The following is a 24,126-nucleotide window of genomic DNA, read 5'->3' as shown; positions in this document are numbered from 1 at the left end:
AAGAGGGAAATGCACACCTACCTATATTCTTTCACTGTTGCATACACGATTTAATCTATTCTCAGTTTTAACTCCAGTGGTATACTAGGGGCAGAATATGGACTCTGGATTTAAAGCAGCTCAATTCAGAGCGTTGATCTGCAAATCACCATTAACTTCATTAAAGAGTTGTTCCAAAGATTAAATAAGAAAATATAGGTAAAGCCGGGCACGGTGGCTCACGCCTGTAATCCCAGCACTTTGGGAGGCCAAGGCAGGTGGATCACGAGGTCAGGAGATCGCGACCATCCTGGCTAACATGGTGAAATCCCGTCTCTACTAAAAAAAAACACAAAAAATTAGCCGGGCATGGTGGCAGGCGCCTGTAGTCCCAGCCACTCGGGAGGTTGAGGCAGGAGAATGGCGTGAACCCGGGAGGTGGAGCCTGCAGTGAGCCGAGATCGTGCCACTGCACTCCAGCCTGGGCAATAGAGCGAGACTCCGTCTCAAAAAAAAGAAAAGAAAATATAGGTAAAATACTAGCACAATTCATGAAACATAGTAAATATTCTATCTATAAATGATGAAAATTATTTTTCAGGAATCAGAAAATGCAAAATACTAAGAGTATTTGTTCCCTTCCTTACTCCTTATAATCTGATTTCTTAAAATTGAAATATCATAGAAAAAAATAAAGGTAACATATGTTCATTGTAAACATTCAGAAAAGTGTAAAGAAAAATCAGTCATAACCTGACTACTGTACTAGCATTTTGGAATGTATTCCTTCTGATTTCTTTCTCTGTGTATGTATATATATAAATGCGTATAGGTATATATATAACACATTTAAAAATTGGATCATAGTATGCACACTATTTTATAATTTGGTTTCTATGGCAAATTAAATCTATATAGTCCCTTTAATAGTTGCATAATATTCTATATACAGTTGTCCCTAGGTATCTGTGGTGAATTGGTTCCCGGATACCCCCCAAACCAAGATATCAAAATACATAGATGTTAAAGTCCCTTATATAAAATGGGATAGTATCTGCATATAACCTATGCATATCCTCCCATATGTTTTAAATCATCTCTAGATTACTTATAATACAATGTAAATGCTATATAGTCATTATATTGATTTTTAAAATTTGTATTTTTTTGTTGTTGTATTGTTATTTTGTTGTTGTTGTTTGTTTGTTTGTTTTTGAGACAGTCTCGCTCTGTCGTCCAGGCTGGAGTGCAGTGGTGCAATTTTGGCTCACTGCAACCTCCACCTCCCAGGTTCAAGTGATTCTCGTGCCTTAGCCTCCCAGGTGGCTGGGACTATAGGCACATGATACCACAATGCCCGGCTAATTTTTATATTTTTAGGAGAGACGGGGTTTTGCCATGTTGGCCAGGCTGGTCTCAAATTCCTGACCTCAGGTGATCTGCCTGCCTTGGCCTCCCAAAGTGTTGGGATTACAGGCGTGAGCCACCACGCCCAGCCTTGTTATGTTTTATTGTTTTTTTCCCCTGCAAATATCTTTTCTCTGAGGTTGGTTAAATCTGCAAATGTAGAACCTACAGATAACGGAGGGCCAACTGTAATATTCATTCTTAACTTGGCTAAAATCATTATCCACTATACTCAAGAGCCTTTCCTGATCAGCAGTTATTCTGATCTTAATTTTAAAGGTGGTAAATCTGGTTAAGGGCAGTGCATTTAGAACTGAAAGCTCTAAGTCCATTATCAAGGCTCCAAATGATTCCTTTTCAAGCCCTTTCTTAGCTTTGACTTAAACTTTTTTATGGTTCAGTCCCATAAACTAAAGAACTAACTTGATTGACATGACTCAATTGCATAAAACTTACAAGAAAAAACAGAAACATATATGCTCTGGAAAAAATACAGGTTAAGGTAAAAAACCTGAGATTGGAAGTTTTACCTTTTCCAGGGGAGCCAGCTGCTCTTTGAGATCCTCTAGTCTTTCAATAAGCTCCCTTTCCTTGTTTAACTGGTGCTGCTCAATGCACAGTGTGGTGTATAGTTGCTGGACCAATGTCTTTACATCATTCAGCGTTGCTGCATTTTCATGACTTAAGAGGTCTGAAACAAAGGAGTTACATTTTTAAAAAAATGTATGCCTTAAATGATTGCTATTCCTGGGACTATCAGATGAGGCAGATTCATCCATTATAGGTATCTCACCTTCAGTGTTAAACTGAAGGAAAGTAATAGCTCTTTTTTTTTTTTTTTTTGAGACAAAGTCTTACTCTATCACCCAGGCTGGAGTGCAGTGGTGTGATCTTGGCTCACTGCAGCCCCTACCTCCAGGGCTCAAGTAATCCTCTGACGTTAACTTCCCAAGTAGCTGGGACTACAGGTGTGCACCGGCCACAAGCCTGGCTAATTTTTGTATTTTTTGTACAGACGGCTAATTTTTGTATTTTTTGTACAGACAAGTTTTCACCGTGTTGCCCAGGCTGGTCTTGAACTCCCGGGCTCAAGCGATCTGCCTGCCTTGGCCTCCCAAAGTGCTGGTATTATAGGCATTAGCCACCATGCCCAGCCAATAGTTTTTGTTAAAACAAAAAAGTTGTCCACAAATGTAAAAAGTAAATTCATATTTGGGTAACTCAAAAAATTTGAAACAAATATCTACCATTATATTCTTGGAAGTCTAAATGCTACAAATGAGGACATGATTAACATTAAGAAAAATAATACAAATAATAATGATCTTCATTAGATAAAGACAAAATTAAAGCAAATGTTAAAAACTAATAGAGAGGTTTAGAATCAATTTGATTATTATGCTTATTAAAATGGTGACTATAATTTATCTGTAGTCCTGCCATTTTAATTCATTTTTTTCCCCCTTAGTAAGTGCTAAGGGAAAAATATATAGTATTTCAAATTTGCAAATACAAAGGCATAAATAAAAATGCCATCATCCTAATAATCTTTTTTTTTTTTTTTTTTTTTTGAGACAAAGTCTCACTCTGTTACCCAGGCTGGAGTGCAGTGGTGCGATCTCGGCTCACTGCAAGCTCCACTTCCTGGGTTCACACCATTCTCCTGCCTCAGCCTCCCAAGTAGCTGGGACTACAGGCGCCCACCACCATGCCCGGCTAATTTTTTTGTATTTTTTAGTAGAGACGGGGTTTCACCGTGTTAGCCAGGATGGTCTTGATCTCCTGACCTCGTGATCTACCTGCCTTGACCTCCTAAAATGCTGGGATTACAGGCTTGAGCCACCGCACCCGGCCCATTCTAATAATCTTAACCCTCATTCTTCTTCTCCCTAGTATGCCAACTTTTATTCATTCCTGTTGATGAAAGACAGAGAATAGCTGTATGGGCCTCAGTATCATGGTCTAAAGGGTATGAAGTTATGAGAACGACTGAAAGGGTGAAAGATTAAATTCTTTCATTCAATATCCTCTATTGTGAGTAGCATGTATTTCTAGAAATCTAAAAATTATGTTTTCAGAATCAAATAAAAACTCTGCTGATTAAAGCTGTCAATTTTTTTTAAGCACAATTTTCTTTTAGATTCTTATTAACTTTAAATGTTAGGTACAGCATAAGGGTAGCACTCTTCTAAACAAAACAAGCCACAGTCAGAATTAACCACATATTTCAAACATTCTTTAAGGATGTCCTTTACTACAGTTATTATAGAAGTTCAATCAATGAAAAAATTGAGATGAAGGTAGCAAATTGGATTAGAGAAGAGCTGATATAGTAAAATGGGATACAACACCTAGCTGGGTATCTTGTATGCCTCAGTAAATGTGTGCTGAATTAATGGGAACATAAAAGCAAGAGCACTTTGAGTTCCAAAAGTCATCTATGTCAATCAACAGTGTCTTCCTTGTACCAAAGCTGCTGCTCACATTTGCATATAGCTTTAAATTGTCCAAAGTTACCAGAAGAAACTGCACTCTAGGAGGCTGAAGTAACTTGTTCAGAACGTCACAGTAAGGGGTAGAGTCCAGGTCTCCTGATTTCTAGGCCTGGAGCTACATTATAGTGCTTCTACTATACCAATATTAAATCTCTCCTGCAAGCTCAGTCCCCTTTCATGAACTATTTTATTAGATAAAGCAGATTTGTTCCATCTTCCCCATGTATTTATAAAACCCTAGTACTGGCCAGGCGCGGCCTGTAATCCCAGCACTTTGGGAGGCAAAAGTGGACGAATCACGAGGTCAGGAGTTCGAGACCAGCTCGGCCAACATGATGAAACCCCAACTCTACTAAAAATACAAAAATTAGCTGGGCGTGGTGGTGCATGCCTGTAATCCCAGCTACTGGGGAGGCTGAGGCTGGAGGCTCGCTTGAACCCAGAGGCGGAGGTTGCAGTAAGCCGAGATTGCGCCACTGTACTCCAGCCTCAAAACAAAAACAAAAAACAAACAAAAAAACACAAAAAAACCCTAGTATTATTCCTCTTAAACATCCTGAACCTAGTGCCTTCTATTTCTTTCCTCCATTTAGCCCTTTCACTAAAGCGTTGCAACACGGGGCAGAGGAATGGAACATGCTTATTCAATGAATGTCATCCCTCTTAAATACAGAATTTCAAACCACTCTCTTACTGTAGTCAGCTGAAAAAGAGTGGTGGTACCTTGGGCGCCAGCAATACCTTCCTCAACCAGGGACAGAAAGACACAAGGTAGAAACAAAATTTGAGCCTATTTTGCATTTTATCAAAAGAAGAAAAAAAGATTTTCTTTACTATGTTTAAAAACCAGGGAAGGCCGGGCATGGTGGCTCACACCTGTAATCCCAGCACTTTGGGAGGCCAAGGAGGGCGGATCACGAGGTCAGGAGATCGAGACCATTCTGGCTAACATGGTGAAACCCCATCTCTACTAAAAATACAAAAAAATTAGCCAGGCATGGTGGCAGGCGCCTGTAGTCCCAGCTACTCAGGAGGCTGAGACAGGAGAATGGCATGAACCCAGGAGGCAGAGCTTGCAGTGAGCCAAGATTGCACCACTGCACTCCAGCCTGGGCAACAGAGCAAGACTCCATCTCAAAAAAAAAAAAAAAAAAAAAACCACACAGCCTGGGCAACATAGGGAAACCTCATCTCTACAAAAAATAAAAAATTTGCCGGCGTGTGGCGTGTGCCTATAGTCCTAGCTACTTGGGATGCTGAGGTGGGAGGATCTGCTTGAGTCTGGGAGGTCAAGGCTGCAATGAGCTGTGATCACACCACTGCACTCCAGCCTGGGTGACAGAGTGAGACCCTGTCTCAGAAAAATAATTAAATTTAAAATCAAGGAAAACAAACTGTTTATGGATTTAAAATCATATTGAGTTTCTGTGAGAGATGCTATCTGATGGCATAATCTCTCACTAGCAAATAACAGAACAAAGAGAGCTATGATGTGTGCATCTAAACATTAAAAAGGTCTTTTGAAATTCTACACCAATGCTGCTATTGAATTACTTAAGTTCACACTTCAATTTATGATTATTTCCATGAATTACAGATTTTTGACCCTTGCAAGCTTTATACCCTAATTTACTTCTAGAGAAGCAAGGTAGATATTCCAGAGTTCCTGGATACAGATAAAGCAACGGGTTGTTTTAGGCTGCCAAATCACCAGGGAATCAAATACATTCCCGTTTTTTCAATTTCTACCTTTTCTTATTCAATTTGAGAAAAGCTTTATTTAAAAAACTAAACGTTCATTTCTGTTTAAAAAATACGGTTATTACAGAAATGGTTGGTATTTATTAATTGATTAATATACCTTTAGTTTTTGACAACATAATACATGGAAACTCACATCTTAACTTTCCTGATTGTTATACTTTATATAGGAATATATTAGTGAACTTTCAGAATGTTACCAATAGAAAATCTAAACAGATGAACTCTCTAAGTAATTTACACAAAAACACACCTCTGTAAAATAGGCCCTGTACTTCTGTTATTTTAAAGAGAACTTCTAGCCCAAGAATCAGGGAATAAAGAAGAAAAACACATTAGCATAGCTGATAAATGGCTAACTGTCCCTGATCTACATGTTTAATTATTCCAACTTCAAAAAATCTGATTCGATAATGTCTTACTACAGTTGACCCTTGAACAATGTGGCGGGGGGGTTGGGGCACCACCCCCCTGCAACTTTTGAAACCTCAAAAACTTAACTACTAATGGCCTACCTGGACTAGAAGCCTTACCAATAACATAATTAATGAATGTTTTGTATATGTATTATATACTGTATTCTTACAGTAAAGTAAGCTAGAGAAAATAAAACATTAAAATCATAAAGAAGGGAAAATAAATTTATAGTGCTGTACTGTATTTATCTACATTGTAAGTTTACATTGTCTGTTTACAAGATAAATCATCTGTCTAAAATGATGGGCAACTGTAGCTGCAGACCTCAGTCTACAGTACATATCAAGCAATCCAACTTTTTCTTGCAATGTCATATCACTTTTCTCTGCTTCTTGGGAGCACTTCCAGCATCACTGGTAGCACTTCGTATGGGTCCCATGGTGTTATTCAAGGTGGACTAAACACAAAAAAATTTTGAGAACTGCAGGAGATCAATTTTTACTGCAATAGACAATTTACTAGAAAGAAGAACTACCCATGAGGAGATAATTAGCACCACACAGCATTTTAAAACTGTGTGGTATGTGATATTAAAAACACTTGAGTTTACCGCAATAGCAACAAGAGGTGGCTATGAAATTACTAGAGTAGTATACTATGTACCAGAGTCAATTTTATGCAGATATTATTTAACACTGCATCTTTACATTTGTTTACACTTCTCTCAACTGCAAATGGCATCATGCATGGTCTGTAAGTGTGTGCATAAGTTTTGATAATTTTTAACTTTTTATAATAGATATGTATATATTTTATGGTAGTAAACGATAGAAAATAGGAAGGGCATGGTGGTTCATGCCTGTAATCCCAGCACTTTGGGAGGCCAAGGTGGGTGGATCACCTAAGGTCAGGAGTTCAAGACCTGCCTGGCCAACATGGTGAAACCCCATCTCTACTAAAAATACAAAAATTAGCCAGGCATGGTGGCACGTGCCTGTAATCCCAGTTACAGGGAGGCTGAGGGAGGAGAATAATTTGAACCCGGGAGGCAGAGGTTGCAGTGAGCTGAGATTGCACCGCTGCACTCCAGCCTGGGGGACAGAGAGAGACTCCGTCTCAAAAATAAAATAAAATAAGATAAGATAGACTTGTATCTACATATATTTCATGCATTCATGACATACTTTTCTTAATTTTTTTGGATATTTCTAGGTTATGTGGTTCGTTTGCAAGTTTTTTCAAACCTGCTTTGTTCAACAATCAACTGTATTTAAAGAATATCTTTCCATTCTATTTAAGGATACTTTTCTATACTTTCTCCCAGCTAGCTCCCTCTCATTTAGCTTAAAGAAAGTGAATATGGCCTCTGCACAATCAAAATGCTACCCAGCGAACACATTTAATTCACTCAATATAGAAGGAATCAATGGGGAATACAAAATCACAGTGCCTTCCCTCACAGCATCAAAGAAAAGGACGAAGCAAAATTCAGAGAAGAGATTAATCATTTTTGGTTGGTCAGGGGTCAGAGACAGAAAGAGTATGATCATTAAAGGCTTACTGGAAGAGTCAATATTGACAATTTGGACTTGAGAAAACAGGGGTTAGGAAGAAAGGCATCTTAGGCAGAGGAAAGTGAGCAAACAGTGAGATGGAAAAGAACGGGGCATAGTTCAGGAAACCATGAAGGAAAACACAGTGGAGAAAAAGTAGGCAACATGTAGGAGGGAAAGAAAACATTTTAAAAGGTAGATGTGGACCAGATTATAGAGGAATTTAATAACAGGGTTTCACTCAGAACTTTTCTATGTTAGACCCAATTCTTTCTTTTTTTTTTTTTTTTTTTTTAAAAAGATGTGTTGCCCAGGCTGGTCCCAAACTCCTGGTCTTAAGCAATCCTCCTGCCTCGGCTTCCTAAAGTGCTGGGATTACAGGTGTGAGCCACCTTACCAGGCCTAAACCCAATTCTTAAAAGCAGGATTGAAAAGAAGGAATGTCCTACAGCAGTGGTCCCCCACCCCTGGGGTGCGAACCAGTACTGGTCAGTGGCCTGTTAGGAACCAGGCTGCACAGGAGGAGGCCAGTGAGTGAGCATTACTGCCTGAGCTCCACCTCCTGTCAGATCAGCAGCAGCATTAGATCTCATAGAGCACAAACCCTATTGTAAATTGTGCATGTGAGGGATCTAGGTTGTGCGCTTCTTATGAGAATCTAACTGATGCCTGAGGATCTGAGGTGAAAGTTTCATTCCAAAACCACTGCCTCTGCCCCCGCCCCCACTGTCAGTGGAAAAATTATCTTTAACAAAACTGGTCCCTGGTGCCAAAAAGGTTGGGAACTGCTGTCCTATGGGGCTGGTGGAAGGAGTGGTGGAAGGGGCATTAACAACAGCAGTGAGTTACAATGAATATCAAGGGTAAATAGAGAAACAGGACCAAAAAAGACACAACTCGGCCGGGCGTGGTGGCTCACGCCTGTAATCCCAGCACTTTGGGAGGCCGAGGCGGGCAGATCACAAGGTCAGGAGATCGAGACCATCCTGGCTAACACGGTGAAACCCCGTCTCTACTAAAAATACAAAAAATTAGCCAGGCGTGGTGGCGGGCGCCTGTAGTCCCAGCTACTCAGGAGGTTGAGGCAGGAGAATGGCGTGAACCTGGGAGGCGGAACTTGCAGTGAGTCGAGATTGTGCCACTGCACTCCAGCCTGGGTGACAGAGCAAGACTCAGTCTCAAAAAAAAAAAAAAAAAAAAAAAAGACACAACTCAAAACGCTATTTTAGAGGGCTACTTAGCATTGTACTGTGCAGAGCCATAGTAGAGGCTAGGATGAAAAGAAATATTAGTAATACTGACTCTGTCTTTATTTAAAATTTTGTTCATCATGCATTTTTTGCATTAACTCTGGTTTTTTAAAATAGTACATAAAAATACTATTTATCTTGCTGGGTGCGGTGACTCAGGGCTATAATCTCGGCACTTTGGGAGGCTGAGGCAGGTAGATAACTTGAGGTCAGGAGTTCAAAACCATTCTGGCCAACATGGCAAAACCCCATCTCTACTAAAAAAAAAAAAACTGGCGGCTGGGCATAGTGGCTCATGCCTGTAATCACAGCACTTTGGGAGGCCAAGGCGGATGGATCACCTGAGGTCAAGAGTTCGAGACCAGCCTGACCAATATGGTGAAACCCGTATCTGGCTTGAACCTGGGAAGTGGAGGCTGCAGTAAGCCAGTGTCATGTCACTGGGCTCCAGCCTGGGCGACAGAGTGAGACTCTTAAAAAAAAAAAACCCAAACAAAAAAACCCAACAATTCTTTATCTTGATTACTGAGTTTTTTGGTGCCCTCTTACAATTTGTGTCTGAGGAGAGCACCTTTCCTTTTCCCATAAAAGCATATACAGGCTGGGAACAGTGGTTCATGCCTGTAATCACAACACTCTGGGAGGACAGAGAGGGAGGAGTGCTTGAGCCCAGAAGTTCAAGATCAGCCTGGGTGACATAGTGAGACTTCATCTCTACAAAAAGAAAAAAAATTATCCAGGCATGGTGGCACATGCCTGTAGTCCAAGCTACTCCAGCTGCTTGAGAGGATGAGGCAGGAGGATAACTTGAGGTCGAGGCTGCAGTGAGCTGTGATTATGCCACTGCACTCCATCCTGGGTGACAGGGTGAGATCTTGTCTCAAAAAAACAAACAACAACAACAACAAAAAACCATGCACCATGTCAGAAGTTCCTAAGAACTATTATTATTGTACAATAACTGACTTTCAGATTGCTGACCTTGAGCCATAAAAAAAGCTCAATACTTATTACAATGCTTAAGAGAACAGAGAAGCCTATAGCTTATTTTAAAAAGATATCCCCTGCAATGTTATTAAAGTAGTATGACTTTTGGCCTTTATGAAGGGAAGGGGCTTCAGTTATGTAGGACATTCATTTATGTGAAACAGAGTGACAATATCAGATAATGAAGCATTCTGGAATCTAGGCAGAATCGAAGTGATTTTTGTCGATGTACTAGCCAAGTGCCAAGTACTCAATGAGCTCTTCAACTGAAATAGTGTCTATCTGTATATAAAACTTTCAGTGTTCTTTGAATACTGTCTGTTTCTCAAGGTTACCCAAGGAAAAAAAATAAAGTTATTTCCAAAAGCCCTTCCCACATTTCTGTGACCTTACCAAGGTTACTATTTTACCTCTTTTTGGTGGTCGTACGTGATATGTTAAGTCATTAATGACCAGCTTAAAGTCATCAAGGAGGAGGAGGTCTATTCCTGTTGAAGCAGCAACGCGAACACCATCTGTGAAAATTTCAAATGAAACTTGTCATAGGTCCATAATTATTCAAGAATGGTCAGGAAAATTCAATCTTCAAAATCGTTTTTAAAAATTACCTCTTCCTTTTAAAATTTCAGTTAACTTTTTGCCTCATTTCCTATGCAAACAAAGTTTAGGTTGAAGCTCTGTTTTTAGGACTCAAGTTTGTGAAGATTTAACAACAGCTTTTCCTGTGAACTATATGAACAAGTGAAATAATTAATGGTCATAGTTCTATAGGTGTACATTGGAAATCTAGGGTCACTGGGACAGCTGTATGGGCTTAACACTGTCTATAATGGAAGCTGGTTGAGTCAAAAAAAAAATTTTCTGACATATGGTACTTTTCAGTATAGTCACTGATTAGTTGCCAATAATTCAGTAGAGATAGACGCTGGGGATAGCAAAGTATTATACATCCACCAGCTGGTCTACTAATTATATTGCCAGATGAGTAGAAATGTGGTAATTGTTAACTGGTGAATCCAGGTGAAGGGTAAATGGGCATTTATTGTACTAACCTTCCAAGTTTTCTGTAGGTTTGAAAAATTTTAAAGTAAAAATGGGGAAAACACAATGGGAAAAAAACTTAAAAAGATTAAAAAATAAATAAATTAAATACATAAAATGGTAATTTTTAGTGCCTTAGTTTATATTCTTTTCAAATTATATACTTCTTTATTTTGGCAAACTTTTCTTTCCAGAGATGAGGGTTTAACTACTGGAAGTATTTATTCTACACCGAAAGTAATGATAAAAAGTCTCAATAATATAAAATGTGATTGATTGTTCATCCTTGCTCATGGCATTATATGTGAGCTGCTTTTGAATGAGATTCCCTGTGCATACACATTTGCTAAAACCGATCAATTATACTCTGAGTACCACTGGGAGAGAAATCCCTTTCTCTCCTGGTAAGTGCTAAGCAAAAGAAAAAAGTTTTCTGAAGTTAACAGTATAGGGTTCTTTTGTAGCTACATGTGTGGTGTATGTATGTGTCTAGAAATGGTGTGGGGTGAAATGAGGGATAGATGGTAATTAATAATGATGGTGACTATACCTGGTGAATAGATAGCAACTCTGTCAATTCCCCGATCCTCTTCTTGCAGTTGTCGTAAAAATACACCAACAGAGTCAGAGATAGGCTTGAGTGTGAACTGACAGCGTTCACGCCGGGATGGTAGCCTCACAGATATCACAGGTAACCCATTTTGATAAACCACTGTAACATCTGAATGAAAAAGACCCACAAACATATGATAATTGGATTTCAATGTAAGTTAAAGTCACATTATTACCATTCTTGCATGGGGGTCTATTATTAGTGTGATTTAAAATGTTTTCAAAGAAGGTTTAAGAACATGCCCTTTAGCTTTAGTTGAAGGTTATTCTGGGAACTGGCTTATAAAAGATCAAATGGATCACATAGCTCATTTTACAGATATGAAAAAACAGGCAAGGAACTGTCTTCTGAGTGGGTCAAGGAGAGGCTTTCCCAAGGATATCAGGTGAAGTTCTTGATATTGGTGAATACAAGCCCTGGTTCCATTTAGCAAGATTTTATTAAGCAGTCAGAGATTGCTGGGCTAGACTTCATAGCCTGTAGGACGTGGCTCTCGGGATCCAGAGCTTTCAAGAAGTACACTAATAAGTGAGACTCTTACTCCAAAACAGTCAATTCATGTATATATAGTACAGTATTATATCCAAGCTGATAAGTGAGAAACAAAAGTGAAATCCTAAGCCCCTCAACTGACTGAATGGACCCCCTCTTGGCCAAGGGGACCCCAGGGTAAACCTTTAAAGCTAAGTTCTCAGCCATGACAGGATGGGAGGTCAGACACAATTCATTATACCCCTTCCTTGCTAGCCACCATTAGGCATTCTTTCCTAAGGGCTTAAGAGAAACTAGCCCTTTCAGAAGACTCCACCACTGATATCAACCAATTAACTGACCAACACTGCCCCTTTTTTTTTGCCTGACAAGAGGCCACCGACCGTGGAGTGGTTCTGGCCAGTCTACAGAGAATGCGCAGTGAGGGTTTTCACACCCTCTGCTTCATCTTTTGATGCCAGAGAGCTGAAAACTCCACCCTCAGATCATGCTGACGCAGCCATTTTTTGTACACGGGACCCATGAAGGGGCATGAAGCTCAGTTGTGCATATACACATTTCTCCTTTCATAAATATGCATGGCCTCTCCTATAGCGTACTGAGTATGTATATTTGGCCACCCTGCTCAGCATGCATCCTGTTCTTTTTGCCTCTTCCTCAAAGTGTCTGTTTTTGGCTTCTGAATGGAGGCTACACTTCCCAGCCTGTCAGAATGGCCACCCTGCAGCCTGCAACCTTTATGAGAAATATAGGTCTCCTTTCCAAATTTATGAACCTCGCCATTCTTCAGTTGTCATAAGTTAGCATTCTATCAAAAACAATTCATGTTCTCTTGAATGTCTTCATGAGCTTGGCTAGACAGAACCAAAACTCAGATGTTTAAGATTTTATAACAAAATGTTATGAAGGGAAAATTTATTATGAACTATTAAATTGAAGGGATCTTCTACAAAAGTATAGCATAGAATGCCTATTTCCTTATTTTCTCCCTCAGTATTCTTGATTTGTAGCATCCCAGTAGAACAACTATCAAAATAACCCTCTTTTGGAATAATTTTCACATACATTTTTTTAAAAATGCATTTTTAAAATAAAAAATTTTTACATAAGCAACTGAGCATTTAAAGATGATGTTAGCACTGAGGAAACAAAACAGGCTTTGGAGTCAAATATGGGACTGAATCTTGGCTCTGTAATTTTGGGCATATTATATAACTTCTCTGAGCCTCACTTTTTTCATATATAAAATGGGCTTTGGCCAGGCATGGTGGCTCATGCCTGTAATCCCAGCACTTTGGGAGGCCGAGGTGGGCAGATCATGAGGTCAAGAGATTGAGACCATCTTGGCCAATGTGGTAAAACCCTGTCTCTACTAAAAATAAAAAAATTAGCTGGGCATGGTGGTGCACGCTTGTAGTCCCAGCTACTCGGGAGGCTGAGGCAGGAGAATCACTTCAACCCAGGAGGTGGAGGCTGCAGTGAGCCAAGATCGTGACACTGCACTCCAGCCTGGCAACAGAGTGAGAATCTGTCTGAAAAAAAAAAAAAGGGGTTTAATCCCTAACTCACAGAGCTGTTGTGAGAAATGAGTGAAATACATAAATAATTTAAAACACTTAGCATATTACATGATACATAAATGATAATGTTTCCTTACCAGCTTCTTTGAAGAATCAAAAGTTGACCAGATGTGGCGACATGTGTCTGTAGTCTCAGCTACTCAGGAGGCTGAGGCAGAAGGATTGCTTGAGCCCAGGAGTTTGAATCTACAGTGAGCTATGATTGTGCCACTGCACTCCAGCCTGAGCAACCGAGTGGGACCCCATGTCTAAAACCTTTTTTTTTTTTTTTTTTTTGAGACATCTTGCTCTATCACCCAGGAGTGCAGCGGCATGATCACAGCTCACTGCAGACTCGAGCTCCCAAGCTCAAGCGATTCTCTTGCCTCAGGCTCCCAAGTTGCTGGGACTACAGGCGTGCACCACCATGCCAGGCTATTTTTTTTTTTTTTTTTTTTTTTTTTTAGAGACAGGGTTTCACCATGTTGCCCAGGCTGGTCTTGAACTCCTGAGCTTGAGCAGCGACCCGCCTTGGCCACCCAAAGTGCTGGGACTAAAGGCATGAGCCACTATGCCTGGCTTCTAAAAACAATTTTTAAAAATAAAGTAAGAGTCAAAAATTACATTCTATTATGCTTCTAAGGATTTATATCCCTACTAATCAAAGAGTTTATAGCAAATGTATGTTAAGATTAATGTTTTGGAAATCCAAAATGCATCAAGCTTTCCATAGTTGTAGTTGTAGACATTTACATCTTATTTCCTTGTCTATTCTAGTAATTCATAAGGCCTACATTATATACAAAATCTTCCCACTAAAATCTTTCATGATTTGAATTTTCAAGAAATAACCCTAATTGAGACATAGTTTATAAATAACAAAATACATTCTTACTTAAAATGGAAATCTGATGAGTTTTTACATAAGAATCAAAATAAAGAACATTTCTATGATTCCCCCAAATTCTCTGATCCCCATCCCAGTTAATCCCTGGGTAACCATTGATCTGATTTTGTCACCACAGATTATATTAGGTTTTTATAGATTTTTATATAAATAAAATCACGCTATGGACCCTTTCATATTTGGCTTCTTTCTCTTGGCATGATTATGAGATTCACCTATGTTGTTATTAGTAGTTCATTAATTAACTAGTTCATTAGTAGTCATTCATTTGTATTGCTGAGAAGGGTGTCAATGCATAGACACACCACAACTTGTTTATCCAGTTGACGAACATCTGGGTTGTTTCCAGGTTTTGGCTACTATGAATAAAGCTTTTATGATTATTTGCATACAAGCCTTTGTGTGACATGTTTTCATAGTATATCTTTCCCTATCCTTTTACCTTATCCATGTTTTATTTAAAGTGAGTTTCCTGTAGAAAGCTTATAGTTGGGTCTTGCTATTTTATCCAATCTAACAATCTCTGCCTTTTAATTAAAGTATGTATATTATTTGCATTTAATGTAATTTAAGCATGGCTGAATATAAGTCTACCATCTTACTACTTATTTTCTTTTTGACCCTACTGTTCTTTCTTCTACTTTTCCTCTATTCTTGCCATTTTTAGATTTACTATCTTTTAATCTCTTTAAAAAGGATTTTTTCATTTAATCACTATTTATTATAATTTAATCTCTTTTTTTAGAGACAGGGTCCTAATCTGTCTCCCAGCCTGGAGTACAGTGGTGTGATCACAGCTCACTGCAGCCTTGATCTCCTGGGCTCAAGTGATCCTCCTACCTCAGCTTCCTGAGTGGCTAGGACTATAGGCATATGTAACTATGCCTGGATAATTTTTTTTTTGGTGGGGGTAGAGACAGGGTCTCACTATGTTGCCCAGGCTGACCTTGAACTCCTGGACTCAAGCAATTCTCACACCTCAGCATCCCAAAGTGCTGGGATTACAGTACTGAGCCACAATGCCCAGGCTAATCTCTGCTATTGACTTATTAAATATACCTTATTTTATTTATTTATTTTTTTTGAGATAGGGTCTTGCTCTGTTGCCCAGGCTGGAGTGCAATAGTGGGATCTTGGCTCACTGCAACCTCCACCTCCTGAGTTCAAGCCATTCTCCTGCCTCTACCTCCTGGGTAGCTGGGACTACAGGTACCCATCACCACAACCATACTAATTTTTCTTTAGTAGAGACAGGGTTTCACTATGTTGGCCAGGATGGTCTCAAACTCCTGACCTCAAATGATCCGCCCGCCTTGGCCTCCCAAAGTGCTGGGATTACAGGCGTAAGCCACCACACCTGGCCCTTATTTTATTTTTTTAAGCATTACTCTAGAGCAAGTATTGCTAAACTTTTTTCTGTAAAGTCTGAGGTATTAAATATTTTAGACTCTGTGGGTCATAAGATCTCTGTTACAACTACAAACTCTGTTACTGTGGTGCAAAAGCAGCCACAGGCAATATGTAAACAAATAGGCATGGCTGTGTTCCAACAAACTTTATTTATAATAAGCAATAGGCTGGCTTTGGCCTGTAGGTTACGGGGTCGCCAACCCCCAGGCCACAGACTGGTACCATCGAAAAAGTGTCTTACACAAAACTGGTCCCTGGTGCCAAAAAGGTTGAGGAGCACTGCTGAAGGTCATAGTTTGCTGAATTCTGCTCTATGTTATACATCTTTACCATATCACAGTCAGTCTTCAAATAATATAATATCACTTTAGGTATAGTTTAGAGGACCTTACAACAAATACTTCCATTCCCCCTGCTTGCATTCTTCGTGGTATTGTTCTCACATGTTTTTCTACATATATTATAAACTGCACATTATTTTTGTGTGGTTTACCTTTTGATTATCTTTTAAAGAAATTTTGTTTTGCATAGTATATATGAGTTTGTGTATATTCTTATCTTTGTTCCTCTATGTCTTTTTTCCTCTGTCTGCCTTTTTAAAACTTTTACTTTTTAATAAAGACAGGGTCTCATTCCGTTGCCCAGGCTGGAGTTCAGTGGCACCATCATGGGTTACTCAGTCTCAAACTACTGGGCTCACTGGATACTCCCGCCTCAGCCTCCAAAGTAGCTGGGACTACAGGCATGTGCCACCATGCCCAGCTAATTTATTTTATTTTTGAGACAGAGTCTTGCTCTGTCACCCAGGCTGGAGTGCAGTGGTGTGATCTTGGCTCACTGTAGCCTTCACCACCTTCAAGCGATTCTCCTGCCTCAGCCTCCCCAATAGCTGGGATTACAGGTACACACCACCACACTTAGCAAATTTTTGTATTTTTAGTAGAGATAGGGTTTCACCACGTTGGCCAGGCTGTTCTCGAACTCCTGACCTCAGGGGATCCACCTGCCTCAGCCTCCCAAAGTGCTGGGCCAGCTAATTTTTTTAATTTTAATTTTTAATTTTTATTTTTGTAGAGACAGGGTCTCACTATGTTGCCCAGGCTGGTCTCAAGCAATCCTCCTGCCTCAGCTTCCCAAAATGCTGGGCTCACAGGTGTAAGCCACCATGCCCAGCCTTCTGCCTGCTTTTCAACATTTTCCTTTTATCACTGGTTTTCAACAATTTGACTGTGATGTGCTTTGCTTTTCTTTATGAATGGTTGGGAGTTGTTAGATTTTTTAGATCTGGCTTTCCTCAAATTTGGAAAACTTTTGACCTTTATTCAACTATTATTTTTTTCTGTCTGCTACCCTTCTGGGATTCCAATTACACTTATGTTAGGCCATGTGATATTGTCTCACAGGTCACTGAGGCTTTCTTCATACATTTCAGGGGCTTTTTCCCCGCTCTCAGTTTCATTTTGGATAGTTTTAATTGCAATATACTTCAACATCATGGATTTTTTTCTTCTGCAGTGTCTAATTTCCTGGTAATTCCATCTATATGGTGTTTTCATTTCAGACATATTTTTCACCTCTAGAAGTTGCATTTCTTTTTATATCTTCCATTTCTTTTCACATTATACTTATATTTTTCCTTTTCTCTATGAGCATAAGGATATTTATAATAGCTATTTTAACATTCTTGGCTGTTTATTCCATTATCTCTGACATTTCTAGGTCTGTTCATTGACTGAATTTTTGGAAGGCTTATTTTTTGCTTCTTCATATGCCTAGTAATTTTTGATTGGTGGTTAGAAATTTTTAATTTTACATTGTTGAGTGCTGGATCTTGTATAGTTAAATTACTTGCATGTTAGTTGGCCCTTTCAAGACTTCAAAAAATTATTTTAGGACAGATCTAGAGAATCCTTTATTCTAGGACCAATTTGTCCCTACTTCTAAGATATGGTTCTTCTGAGAATGTCTACCAAATGTTCATGTGTCCAAGGGTATCTCTCTACTGTGGCTAGAGGGAAGCAAAATTATTCATTTTATATTACTGGCAATAGTTATGTTCTAGGAAGTTGTTCTAGCCTGGTCTTGTGGTTTAGAATTCAGCCAAAGCCTCACAGGATGCCTATGCAGATTTCCGAGACTCCTCTTTCTCTTCATAGCTCTTTCCTCTGTAAACCTCTGTCTCATAAATTCTAGCTGCCTTGGGATTTACAAACTCTGATCTCTGTTTCTTCATCTTAACTAGATGGCCAAGCTCTGTTTCCCCTCTCTGTGATGCAATTTAGAGGCTGCCTCAGGCTGTAAACTCAACCAATGCAGGGTTCAACTCATTTGTTCCTCTTATCTCAGGCATCATAGTCCTGTGTGCCTATTGTCCAGTGTCTGAAAACAGTTGTTTCAGATATTTTGTCTGGTGTTCTAGTTGTTTATAGCAGGATAGTAATTCCCATAGCAGCTAATACTTCATGGATGTACGATTTGAATTTTTACATAAAAACTAAAAGGCAAAATCAGAAATCCTTATTGCCTTTTTCCTTCCAAAGGAATAGTCTGTTTCCTAAGGAAGAAGAGGTCAAAATAGTAATTCGAATTGAATATATAGCATGTACTATCTAAAGTCTGCAATACCTAAAGATATTTTTTAAATTTGTTATATTCCTTCTTGTTCTAAAAGAATCCTTAACAATTAATCTATTGTTTCCTGAAGTCAGAACCACTAACATGAGAATATTTCTATCTTTTCTATAGGCAGTAATGATGACGAAGTCATTAAGATTAGTGATTAAATTATCCAATTATCCCCTTTCTGTATGTGAAAAAGAGTAACCACAGATCAAGAAGTAGAGAGAGTTGAATTTAAATACGAGATAGAATCTGTGAGTCTGAAATATATTTGGAGGATCTTGAAGCTGTCTTTGCAAAAATTATAAAAGTGAGAAAATTATGACAGTGAAAGACACCTAATCTAACCAACCCCATATTTCCTTTAACCTCCAAACTGCCCTTGGTCATTCCTGGGCTTGGGCCTAGCTAGCTTTGGGAGAAATTTAGTTTTTAGTTTAAATAATATGCCTTCCCCCAAAATAAACTGCCTTCACAAAAACTAATGAAAGAGCAACAGGTTAGGAAGATGGGAGGAGGCTGAATTCTGCTAAGATGTAAGTGGAAGGGATTACCAAGCCATTATTCCAGAGGTCACAAGATTTGCAACTTCCCCACACCCACTCATGCGATAACATCACTGTTGTAGAACCTAAGATTGGCCTTTTGAGATGTCCTTTCAGGCTCCTGTGGCCCCCACCCAGAAGAGGACTCAGCACATGAGGACCATTTTCCACACCCCTATGACTGCATCCACAACCAATCAGCAGCACTCATTCCCTTAGCCCCCTGCCCACCAAACTATCCTTGAAGAATCCTGGCCTCCAATTTGGGGAGACTAATTTGAGTAATAAAACTCCAGTCTCCTGTTCAGCCAGCTCTGTGTGAATTAAACTATTTCTCTATTGCAGTTCTCCTCTCTTGACAAATTGGTTCTATCTAGGCAGTGGGCACAGAGAAGCTGCTGGGCAGTTACAAATGCACTAAAACATCAGTTTCACAGGTAAATGCTTAGGGGTTACTGTTTTAAAATAACTGAGACAAAGTCAACAGAGAATATGAAGGTCTTTCATACCCAATTTAACTTCTTCCTTTAAAGAGCATGATGCTTTTTTCAAGGGAATGAAATAAGAAAGCTTTTGAGAAACTCTACAAGGAATAATGCAATTCAGAACTGACAAGCCTTTATTATACTGCTTTTGAAATCCCAATGCCTGCTTCTTTCCTACACAGTAGACTGTAATGTCAACGTTAGATTTCTTAGTTTGCAACTCAGGAATAACTATTGCCAAGGTTCCTCAAGTTTCACAATATAAACAATAAACAGCTGGCTGTAGCGAAGTCACAATGGGTATTCATAAGCTAATGACAGTTGTCAGCTACTATTATCTAGATAAAAAATATTCTTTTAAAGTATAAATTGCATCAAGTGGCTGTTTGGTTGAATTTTTTAATCTTTTGTTTTGATTTCCATGTGAATAAAGTAAAAAATAATATAAGTATGTTCCAGAGCAGTGTGCTTCAAAAAAAAGCCTAGAAATTATGGAGCATTCAACATGAATACTTAGAGCTAGAACATGATAACAGATTTAGGCATAAAAACCAAAAGCTGTGGAATTGTGCAGACTAAGAGTAGTAGTGCAGGAACTACAAACAATTGCATTTGAAGAAGGAATACATATTTTAAAAATGCCTTTGAGGCATCAGGAGTTGAAAAAAACAGTCATAAAATACAAATGCTTGTTATTTTGTAAAATATTTTTTAAATGCTTGTAAAAATATATAGTATGAAGTTTGGCTGGTGTTCAAAACAATGAGTAAAATCTCCACTAAAATATATCACCTGTGTATATCTTGAGGGCTTATTATGAAAGGGACTTGGTACACAAGGAAGCACATGTTGGGGTTTTTCCGCAAAGCTACTTGGAGTAGAACTATATATGATGGATGATTTCAGGGGCTTATGATCTTAACATTGTCGATTTCCTCCCCATTTTCTGTAATATTCTGCATCATAAGTGTCAGATATAATCATAGAATTTCAGTGTTGGAAGGTCAGACAGATCATACAAACTAACATCCTTCTTTTGCAGCTAAGAATAACAGAGTCTAGTAACGTTAGATAATATTCCTGGGCCAGGCGCGGTGGCTCACCTGAGGTCAGGAGTTCGAGACCAGTCTGGCCAACATGGTGAAACTCCATCTCTACTAAAAATACAAAAAATTAGCTGGGTGTGGTGGCAGACACCTGTAATCCTAGCTATTCAGGCACCTGAGGCAAGAGAATTACTTGAACCTGGGAGGCGGAGGTTGCAGTGAGCTGAGATCGTGCCACTGCACTCCAGCCTGGGCAACAAGAGCAAAATTCTGTCTAAAAAAAAAAAAAGAAAGAAAAAGATAATACTGCTAAGGTCACAGAGTTCAATCCAATGCAATTTGGATCTCATCATTTGACTAAGAAATCCTCTTCTAGGTCACACATGACATTAGGTTGCTAAATTCAGTAGAAATTTTAGCTCTTAACTTGCTTGTTTTAGCAGCATCTAATGATGTTAACGACTCCCTCCCTTTGTAAAAAGTTTCCCCACCGGCTTCTATGATGCTTCTAGCTTTTCTTTCTGTCTAGACCTTCTAATTTCCCCTCATAAGCTATTCTTCCTCTATTCATCCCTTAAAAGTTTCTAAGTGCTTTGTCCTAGGCCTCTGTGCTTGTCAATTCACACACTCTCTAGGAATCTCACGTCCTCCCAAAGTCTCATGTAAATGCTGATGATAACCCAAGCCTATATTCAATTGTCTGCTAGAAATTGGGTCTCCCACAGCCATAACTGAAACTCAAAAGTCCTAAAAGTGAATCCATCTTCCCTAACCACCCATAATCTCAACCAATAACACCACCACTATTTTATTTTTGACCAAGCCAGAAAATTACCTGGCATCCTTGACTATTCATAGAGCCAGAATCTGACATTCCTCATATCTTATCAGTCATCATGTGCTTTCATTCGATTTTTTTTTTTTTTTTTGGAGTCTTGCTCTATCACCCACGCTGGAGTGCAGTGGCGGAATCTCGGCTCACGGCAACCTGCGCCTCCCAGGCTCAAGCGATTCTCCTGCCTCAGCCTCCCGAGTAGCTGGGATTACAGGTGCCTGCCACCATGCCCGGCTAATTTTTTGTATTTTTAGTAGAGACATGGTTTCACTATGTTGGCCAGGCTGGTCTCGAATGCCTGACCTCGTGATCCACCCGCCTCGGCCTCCCAAAGTGCTGGGATTACAGGTGTGAGCCACCAACCCCGGCCCTTTCATTCTATTTTTTAAACAGCTCTAAGCCCTCTGATACTGTCTACACTACCACTATTTTAGTCCAGGCCACCACCATCTCTTTCTTCTATCAGCTACGTTGTAATTGGAGTCCTTAATTCCAGCCTTGCTCCAGTTCAATTTTCCACACTGAAGCAGGGTGATCTTTTTCCAAATGAAGCCACTATCCTGAAGTTGGTAGTTGGTGTTTACCATTTCCATCCATTTATACATACACACACGCACAGGCAGACACACACACACACACATACACAAACATATATCTCAATACACAATATTTAGTACTGTGATAGCCAGCCTTCAAGAAGGCTCTCTATAATTCTTGCCTGTAAGTATTTGCTATGGTTTGAATGTCTCCTCCAAAACTCACCTTGAAATTTAATTGCCACTTTAACAGTGTTGAGAGGCAGGACCTTTAAGAGGTGATTAGGTCATGAAGGCTCTGCCCCATAACTGGATTTTTGCCATTATCATAGGAGTGGGTTAGTTACTGGGGGAGTGGATTCCTGATAAAATCCACTCCCAAAAAAGGTGAGTTCAAGTCAATTTCCCCTCTCTGTCTTCTGTGCACACTTCCTCACCATGTGATGCCTTCTGCCATGTTACAATGCAGCAAGAAGACCTTCACTAGATGGACCCCTCGATCTTGGACTTCCCAGAACTGTAAGCCAAATCAATCTTTTCTTCATAAATTACTCAGTTTGCAATTGATATAGCAGCAAAGAAATGGACTAAGATAGTATAGATGCCTCTTGACTTATGATGAGATTACCTCAGCATAAACCCACTGTAAGTCAAAAAATGCATTTACTACTCCAACAAATCCATCATAAAGTCAAAAAACCATAAGTTGAACCATCAGAAGTCAGGGATTGTCTATATTCATGCCCTGTGTAGTGTCATCCACATCAAATCAGGGCTGGTCTGCAGAACCAATATGATACAGCTGAAGTGATGATGTGTACTTCCAAGACTATGTCATAATAGGCTTTACTTCTGCTTTGGTCTCTTGTACACTTGCTCTAGGGGAAGCCGGTCATCATATCATGAGGACAATCCTGCAGCCCTATGGAGAAGCCCACATGGAGAAGTGGTACCTTCTTGACCAAAAGTAAACTTGTCAACCATGTTAGTGAGTCACCTTAGAATCAGATCTTCCGGCCTCAGTCAAGCCAGATGATTAAGGCCCTGACTGACATGGGGCTGCACCCTCAAAAGACTACAAACTGCTCAGCCAAACTATTCCTAAATCCCTAATCCACAGAAACATGAGAGATAATAAAAGATTAGTTTATGCCCCTTTGTTGTAATTTGCTGTACAGTATTAAATAACCAAATATAGTATGACTTTGCATATATTTATATTTTATAGTAATATCTCCTATACATGGAGGATATGTTCTAAGACTCTCAGTGAATACCCAGCTGCAGATAGTACAGAACCCTATATATAGTATTTTTTTTCCTATACATACATACCTATGATAAAGTTGAGGAACTACCTATTTCTGGCTTTTGACTGGAGGCTATGCTTCCCAGCTTGTTAGAATGGCCACCCTGAAGGTTGCAACCCTTTATGAGAAATGAAGTTCTTCTTTCCAAATTTATAAACCTTGGAATTCTTCAGTTGACACGAGTGGCCTATGAGGATGGGATCTGTGGAGAACCCCAGGTTCCCCCAACTTGATCAGAAATCATTATACAGGACAGGTGCGGTGGCTCATGCCTTAAATCCCAGCACTTTGGGAGGCCGAGTCGGGCAGATTACTTGAGGTCAGGAGTTCTAGATCACCCTGGCCAACATGGCAAAACTCCGTCTCTAGTGAAAAAGTGCAAAAAATTAGCTGGGCATGGTGGCGTGTGCCTGTAGTCCCTGTTACTTGGGAGGCTGAGGCAGAAGAATCGCTTGAACCCGGGAGGCAGAGGTTGCAGTGAGCCCAGTTTGCACCACTGCACTCCAGCCCGGGCGACAGGGTGAGACTTCGTCTCAATAAAAAAGGAAATCAATACACTGACATCTAAAGCTCAGCTGTCTCCCTGACCACACTGGGAGGAAGTTCCCCTGGATCTAAGATCTCCTACTTTTAGGTAGATTTTGGAGGCTTTATTCCTCTCCATTTGGATTATTCCTTTCCACTCCTTCCCTTCATTGCTTCCTGGTCCCTTCCCAGTCCCTATCCTGGTTCCCTCCATCTGGACCCTAAAGGGAACAACTTTGTTAGCTCTGGCTTTGAGGGGTGGGAGGAGCCTTCCCAGGCCAGTCAAACATTTTCATTTTCAAAAAAGAAGAAAAAAAATTTTTTTAAGTTTAATTTATAAATTAGGCACAATAA

The 24,126-nt window shown here is 39.6% G+C and overlaps 1 protein-coding gene across 2 annotated transcripts in view; it reads right to left on the bottom strand.

Moving 5' to 3' along the window:
- The window catches only part of MCU (mitochondrial calcium uniporter), a 192,404-nt gene that overhangs the window by 16,879 nt on the left and 151,399 nt on the right, over positions 1 to 24,126 (bottom strand). For both annotated transcript variants that reach the window (XM_003815978.4, XM_034930779.3), the window contains exons 3-5: positions 11,441 to 11,611; positions 10,260 to 10,364; positions 1,917 to 2,077 (exon numbers count right to left, since the gene is read on the bottom strand). In XM_003815978.4, the coding sequence (XP_003816026.1) occupies positions 1,917 to 2,077; positions 10,260 to 10,364; positions 11,441 to 11,611 (437 nt within the window). The remainder of the gene's footprint in view (positions 1 to 1,916; positions 2,078 to 10,259; positions 10,365 to 11,440; positions 11,612 to 24,126) is intronic.

This window comes from Pan paniscus, chromosome 8 (genome assembly GCF_029289425.2).
Source record: "Pan paniscus chromosome 8, NHGRI_mPanPan1-v2.0_pri, whole genome shotgun sequence".
Classification (NCBI taxonomy): domain Eukaryota; kingdom Metazoa; phylum Chordata; class Mammalia; order Primates; family Hominidae; genus Pan; species Pan paniscus.
The sequence above is the reverse complement of the archived record's forward strand: the minus strand, read 5'-3'. Positions and strand labels throughout refer to the sequence as shown.